The sequence below is a fragment of the Quercus suber genome, unplaced genomic scaffold (genome assembly GCF_002906115.3).
Source record: "Quercus suber isolate HL8 unplaced genomic scaffold, Cork oak 2.0 scaffold_1464, whole genome shotgun sequence".
NCBI lineage: Eukaryota > Viridiplantae > Streptophyta > Magnoliopsida > Fagales > Fagaceae > Quercus > Quercus suber.
The window spans coordinates 4,681-11,927 of record NW_027070837.1 but is presented as its reverse complement, the minus strand read 5'-3'; the positions used below and the strand labels follow the sequence as shown (position 1 = coordinate 11,927).

At 34.3% G+C, this 7,247-nt stretch overlaps 3 protein-coding genes across 3 annotated transcripts; 1 reads left to right on the top strand and 2 right to left on the bottom strand.

Moving 5' to 3' along the window:
• Positions 1 to 23: 23 nt before the first annotated feature.
• Positions 24 to 355, bottom strand: LOC136065981 (zinc finger protein ZAT18-like; the record flags this gene model as incomplete). The annotated part of the gene is made up of 1 exon (XM_065769837.1): positions 24 to 355. A coding segment is annotated over exon 1 (332 nt), but the record flags the coding sequence as incomplete, so codon positions are not given.
• Positions 356 to 3,033: 2,678 nt separating this feature from the next.
• Positions 3,034 to 3,937, top strand: LOC136065979 (uncharacterized). Its single transcript, XM_065769833.1, has 2 exons — positions 3,034 to 3,226; positions 3,327 to 3,937. The coding sequence occupies exons 1-2, from the start codon at positions 3,034 to 3,036 to the stop codon at positions 3,935 to 3,937; spliced, it is 804 nt and encodes a 267-aa protein (XP_065625905.1).
• A 2,016-nt stretch (positions 3,938 to 5,953) lies between these two features.
• Positions 5,954 to 6,759, bottom strand: LOC112033001 (zinc finger protein ZAT11). The gene has a single exon (XM_065769836.1). The coding sequence runs from the start codon at positions 6,629 to 6,631 to the stop codon at positions 6,119 to 6,121; it is 513 nt and encodes a 170-aa protein (XP_065625908.1). The 5' UTR covers positions 6,632 to 6,759; the 3' UTR covers positions 5,954 to 6,118.
• Between the last annotated feature and the right edge of the window lie 488 nt (positions 6,760 to 7,247).

Here is a 7,247-nt window from a genome sequence, read left to right as displayed (position 1 = left end):
CACCATCCATCATTGCTCTATGCCTCCTCATGTGACCACCCAAAGCTTGCCCCATAGCAAACTCAAGCCCACATATTGAGCACTCATGCATCTTAGGCTTATTCCCCAAGTTCTGAGTTTTTGTACGCTCTTTCAGTTCTTCCCCCATCAATTTTGGTCTCTTGTGGCTCGCTGATCTGTGGCCACCCAAAGCTTGAAACGATGGGAATTGACGATTACAAGTCTTGCACTCAAACACATCAGCCCGTGAGGTTTTCCTGGGCTTGGTCTCTAAGCTATGAGAGAGCAACATTAGACAATTAGCCATGTCTAAGCTCTCTATCCCACCGTCTTCTCTCATTCTCTTCATTGTCATAGCTATGTAAAAAGAAGTTTGAACACAAATGTTGAACTTTTGGTAACGGAAATGATATGAAAGGCAAATGTTTAACGAGGAAGAAAAGCAAGGAAGTCTTGGTATTTATAATAGGTGTGTAGGCGAGTTAAAGGGTCTAGAAGTCTAGAATGGTTTATTGGACCAAATTGAACGGGACTGAGCAACGGTTTCAGTAGGCAACTTGGACTATTTCTTTGACTAGTGCAATCACCAGAGAATAGCAATATTGTTAGTATATATTACTTTTATGTTAAAAAACTATAATAATTCATTGTCTTTTTCGTATGAAATGATGAATGATGATACAGTTATATCCACGTGCCCTGCCCTGCACACTATAGGTGACGACGATGTTCAAATTTCATACCGTGTTGCGGCCTGTCTTTATACTTAATTAAGCATATAAATATCATGTGAACTGTCACTTTTATATTTTAGAGAAGTAGTACGTTTCACAGAATTTTCATAACATACCACCATGCACTCTTGATGCAGTAGTTACTTTATAAGTATAAATATTTGTAGGGTATAGGAGATAAGAGCCGGAGTTCAAGTCTCCAAGAGAGCTTTACACATATATATATATATATACTTAGATTAAGTTAGAGTAAAAATTTTATCTTGTAAAAAAAAACATTTTTACAATAAATCATGAGTAATGCTACATTTACAAACTTGTAAGGTTGAAATTTATCAACTATCTTGTTGGCTTTATTCCATGCCAATTTGCTTGTAATTTAACACTTAGTAATCCTGTATTTATATAGGATTAATGTAAGGGTAGTGTGTGAGAAGAGGTGAAGAAAAGTTTAAGTATGTGCAAGAAAGTAAGGGTTCGCGGATAGGACTCGCGGCTAACTCGCGACTTAGACAAGCCGCGAGGTCAAGCCGCCAATCAGCCCTATTTGGCAAAAACTAACTCTTCGTATTCCAAACATACACCACTATATATAGACCCTTATACTCACTAATTTGAGAGAGCTTCCAGAGAGAATTTTGTGAGAGAAACCCTAGAGAAAAACAAGACTGCCTCATCCCCAATCTTTACCTTAGAGACTCTACAAATTCCTTACTCTCTTCCTCTCCATTGTTACATTCTTGAGAGACCTTTAGCCAAATCCTTATCTCACCACACCCACGTCTGTGAGAAGGTTTATTTGGTGCTGTTGGGAAGCAGTTTGGAAAGAACCAATATACATTGGTTGATGCTATGGTCTAATAGCGAAATCCGGTAAGTTAGAAAAGAAAAAGACTCGGCGCAACCTCGTTGGAGCAGGAAGCTTTGAGGGCTTAGGTACCTGGGTAAATTAGGCTTGGAAGGTCTATTTCTGTTCATGTATCCCAACTACATTTTCTAGTGGATTATTAACCGCTTGAAGGGCGGCGGAGAGGTTTTACGTCGAGAACTTCGGTTTCCTCTTCGATAACACATTGTGTGTTGTTCGTGTATTTGCATCTTCCTTCCCTTTATCTTTGCCTCATATTTACTGCTGTGAATGTGTTTATATTTGGCTTAGATTGTTTATCAATTCTGTTATGAGCTTGTTATTATATTCCGCACATTAATTGTTTGATATAAAACTTGAATTGGTAACTTTGTATTTGGGAGTCTAAACATTCAAGAGTGTTTTATACACATATTGAACTTTCAAAACTATTTTACAATAATTTTACAAACTATTAATGTGACAAATTTTTACTAGTTTTAATCTAGACCCACCACTATTATTACATTTTTATTAACCAATAATTATTTTTATAATACTTAATCCATATCAACAATTTGTAAAAATGTTGTAAAATAGTTTGTATCCGTAACATTACTCATAAATCATAAGTGGTAAATTATTATTATTTCTAATTTGAACACATTGTTGCAATTACTTATTTGTCTGCTAATACAAACTTATTATTTATAATTTGTTGTGAAAATGTTATGCAAATAAAATTTTTCTATATTATTATTATTATTAATTTGGGGTGAGACGTAAATAGTGACTCTAAGTTGGTGAACCAACAGATTAATATGAGGTCATGAGTGGCGAGCTAAGCTAATAAATGAATCTTCCTCTAGGCTTCCAAGGTTTTAAGAATAATCCTGCTAGTTTGAAAGCTCAAAGTAGATGCAGGTTATGGTCACAAAAAGTGTCTTAATCCCATTTTCTTTCTAAAACAGGGTACATCAAGATTTGAAATCTCTTAATTAACGCCTTAAGGGCATTGGTTTATAAGCTATTTCTAAAAATATTTTATAGGAAAATGATAAAGCAATTAATTTTTCTGATAGCATTTTATATTTCTTAATCCCATTTTCTTTCTAAAACAGGGTACATCAAGATTTGAAATCTCTTAATTAACGCCTTAAGGGCATTGGTTTATAAGCTATTTCTAAAAATATTTTATAGAAAAATGATAAAGCAATTAATTTTTCTGATAGCATTTTATATTTCTTATGAAAGTGATATTAAAAACTTTCCTAATATACCATAAGAACATTCATTAACATGATCCATTTATTTTTATTCGATAGGAACCGCCACAAACTTTTTTGGTGGGCATTAGCAGATAAACTACACAAAAGTTTGTCCCCAGTCTAGTCCAGATGTTGATTTTAGTTGTTAATTACAGTACGTACAACTTAAAATTGTTCTCTGACCATGTTGTTCTTACAAGACGACAAAGAATACAAGATTGAACTGTGTTCACAGTTTGCGCAATATTTTTCTTTTGGGTTGAATTTTACAAAGTTACACACTGTGCTGCTCCCTAAGGATTGGTTAGCTTACGTTCTCATGAAGAAACAATATGAAAGGAAAGTGTCTACTGTTTATATATTTTTTAATGTTAAAGGTGCGTTCAAGCATTTGTTAGTTAACCATTAAAAAAAAAAAAGTTATGTTGACAATATTTTTACATTACTTTCACAATAAATAGTAAGTGACATTATAAGGTAAAGCGAGACAACCAGCAGCTACGATTCTGCAGAAGGCACGGTTGTTGCTTGATGAGTTTCAACTAGCAAACTTCCAACCTTCAAGGCCGGTGCTGCATGATAGGGGACAGTGGACCACCCCTTCTCTGCCATGGTACAAGGTCAACGTCGATGGAGCGGTATTTGAGTCCCAACAGGCCTCGGGTGTGGGTGTCATAATCAGGGATCATGGTGGTTTAGTAGCAGCGGCCTTGAGCAAGAAGGTGGTCTGCCCTTTAGGACCTTTAGAGGCAGAAGCGAAAGCTTTGGAGGAGGCAGTGGACTTCACTTGGGATGTTGGCATTAGGGATGCTCATTTTGAATGTGACTCAAAGATGGTTGTAGATGCAATGCTCGGTGTTAGCTGTCCTCAAGCATCCATCTATAACATCATTACAGGCATTGGTCAAAAGGTACAAGCATTCAGATCTTTCCAGTTCTCACATGTTAAGCGCACAGGGAACCGGCCAGCTCACATCTTGGCTCAGCATGCCAAGAATATTGACAACTACGTAACTTGGATAGAGGAAAATCTAGTTTTTGTTGAGTCTGCTTTGGCTCAAGATGTACTGTTTTTATCTTCTTCGTAATAAAGTTATTGTCTTCCTATAAAATTAAAAAAAAAAAAAAAAATAGTAAGTGACAGGTTAAGACTGATTGTTATTGATAAATAAAAATGTAATTTTAGTGATAGATTCAAATTATAACTAATAACAAGTTACCACTTATAATTTTTTATGAAAATGTTTTAGGAATGTTAATACCACTTTCTTGAGAAATATAAAAAGAGTAATGCTACTGATACAAACTATTTTACAACATTTTTACAAACTGCTGATGTGGCTTTAACATTTTCTAAATAGTTATTGTAAGTAAAAATGTGATTTTAGTGATAGGCCTAAATTAAAATTAGTAAGAATTTGTCACATTAATAATTTGTAAAAATGTTATAAAATAGTTTCTCATTATAGCATTTATATATAAAAAAAAAAGTAAAAAAGTAAAAAAAAAAGTTAGTTGCTTCTTTCTTTTTTCTATAAAAAGTTTCTAAAAATATTTTGTTAGGTTTTAAATATTTAGTCTTAAATGTTTAGGTTCTAATTTTATTATATTTTGGCAAATTGAGAACAAAAACAAGTCTAGTTTAAGATCTCATTGTCTTAGAAGTGTTTTAAATATTGCTCAAATTGATACAAGTCAAGATTTAAAAACATACAAACTATAGAAAGAAGAATTCAGAATTTTTCAAGCTCAACCAATCAAAGAGAAACCTTGACTGATTGAACTGCGATTCTGCAGAATTTTAAATAAGGCTCAACAACCCGCGAAATGTCTAGGGTTTGAGTCCAACACTACTAGGTATAAAGGGGAAATCCTAATACATATTTTTCAAGTTTTGAGAGTTACTCTTTTGAGATTTGTAAGGTTTTGTAACCTTCAAACTCTACAAGCACCTACTAGAGATCAAATCCATATTGCTAGTATCGGTTGAATAAAGTTGCTGCCAAGCCTTCAGCAATCAAGTGTATTGAAGATCAAAGCATGAACAAATGGTTCATGTGAGAACAAGATCCAGATCAAGGAAGTCTGTGGAGTCAGAGCCCAGTTTGGTAACTGTGTTAGATTTAGATTTACTACGAATTGGTATTCTTGATTGTAAATCTCAACTTGATATAGTGGATTGTTCTGTTGGGATAGTTCTCTTACAGGTTTTTATCTTAAAACGAGTTATTTCGTTTGTTTTCCTAAGTCATGACATCTTGTGTTATTTACTTTTGCGTTGTGTTTATTTCATGTGATGATTGTTTAACTTAGATTTGAATAATTAATCTAAGTAACTACTTAACTAATATATTAGGTTAAACAAACTGTGTTTTTAAGAGTTCTAAACTTTAACATATTTCATAAACCAATACCTCTAAGGACATTAGTTAACTTTTCCTTGTTTTTTTTCTTTTTCTTTCTCCAGTAAATACTAGTGCACATTTGTTATTAAAAACAATTTTTTTGAATTAAAATCTTGATTTAAAGTCCTGGTGCAAAAAGAAAAAGCGTGTAACTGAAATAGTGTATATAATAACAAGTGTGAAATCAACACCACCATTTTTATGGTGTGAAATAAACACCACCATTTTTATGGTGTGATGTCGGTTGATAGAATAGTAGTTAGAACTCCTACACCAAATTATCGTATTAGCACCATAATTTTACGCGCTCCAGTTTGATTATTGTTATTAATATTATTATTATTTACCTTCTTTTGCCACTTTTGGCTTACTCCGCAGCTACCTATTCACATAATAAATGTAAAGGCCACCATCAATCTGACAGCTAGAATGCCTCAACGTGTGGCGCACACCGCACACTACTTGACTTGGAATAATATTTGGAGCAAATTTCAGGTGAATGTTTATAAAATGTTCACATGCGAGAGCAGCAAGTGGTAACCAAGTTCTAGTGGAAGTATTCCCTGTTTTTGTTTCGGTGTATGTTCCTCCCCTCACAGCTGGTAGGACCCATCAACTGTGGGTTCTGTGAGAGGGAGGGGAGAAATAATTGAACGTAATGTTAGGAATTCCATTAGTCCAACAAACCAACAACATAGAGGATGTAAACTAGTTTTAATACATTAGACATGAACTAAAATAAGAGTAAAATTGTAATTCAATACAAAAATTGGAAAAAATAAAAAGAATGGTATTGTACATGAAATAAATCAATGAATCTGAAATGAAAAATAGCTAGCACCCACTACAAATTGTGGTATCAAATCAAACCATCAAAGTAAAGTCAATTTGAGGAGCCTTCTTCCCAAACAGTAACTTCAAATCATTCTCCAAGGGTGTCAAGTTCAAGTCCAAGCACATAACCCTCGTACTATTTGATCTTTTCAGCACCGGCACTTTCTTTTCTATTGTGGCGGAAGAAAATGAACCATCCATCATTGCTCTATGCCTCCTCATGTGACCACCCAAAGCTTGCCCCATAGCAAACTCAAGCCCACATATTGAGCACTCATGCATCTTAGGCTTATTTCCCTGGTTCTGAGTATTCGCATGCTCTTTCAGTTCTTCCCCCATTAATTTTGGTCTCTTGTGGCTAGCTCTGTGGCCACCAAGAGCTTGAAATGATGGGAATTGGCGATTACAAGTCTTACACTCAAACACATCAACCCGTGAGGTTTTCTTGAGCTGAGTCTCTAGGCTATGAGAGAGCAACATTAGACAATTTGCCATGTCTAAGCTTTCCATCCCACCATCTTCTCTCATTCTCTTCATTGCCATAGCTACTAAAAAACAGAAGTAAGAACACAAATGTGGTTGTTGTTGGGGGGTTTTTTAGAGGTCAGCTTTTGGTAACGTAAATGATATGAAACTATGAAAGGCAAATGTTTAACGAGGAAGAGAAGCATGGAAGTATTGGTATTTATAATAGGCGTGTGAGCGAGTTAAAAGGGTCTAGAAGTGTTGAATGGTTTATTGGACCAAATTGAACGGGACAGGTCTGACCAACGGTTTCACTTTAAGGAAATATAGCAGCAGCAGCCTAGTAGGCAACTTGGACTATTTCTTTGACTAGTGCAATCACCAGAGAATAGCAATATTATTAGAATATATTACTTTTATGTTAAGAAACTATAATAATACATTGTCTTTTTCGTATTAAATATGGATGATGATATAGTTTTATCCACGTGCCTTGCCCTCCACGTTATAGGTGACGTGTTCAAATTTCATACTGTCTGACGTCCTGTCTTAATTAAGCACATAAAATAGCATGTGAAATCGGTGACTTTTATATTTTAAACAAATGTAATGTACACCACATTTTTATAATATGTTCATAATAAATTATAAATTATAAATAGTAAATTTTTATTAGTTTTTATTTAAATTTATT

What these genes read in the sequence shown, in the direction of transcription:
- LOC136065979 (XM_065769833.1), top strand. Translation starts at nt 3,034, where the DNA reads ATGTTGTTCTTACAAGACGACAAAGAATACAAGATTGAACTGTGTTCA. An exon ending in TATATTTTTTAATGTTAAAG is followed by an intron (nt 3,227 to 3,326) that starts GTGCGTTCAAGC and finishes TGACATTATAAG; the next exon opens with GTAAAGCGAGACAACCAGCA.
- LOC112033001 (XM_065769836.1), bottom strand. Translation starts at nt 6,631, where the DNA reads ATGGCAATGAAGAGAATGAGAGAAGATGGTGGGATGGAAAGCTTAGAC.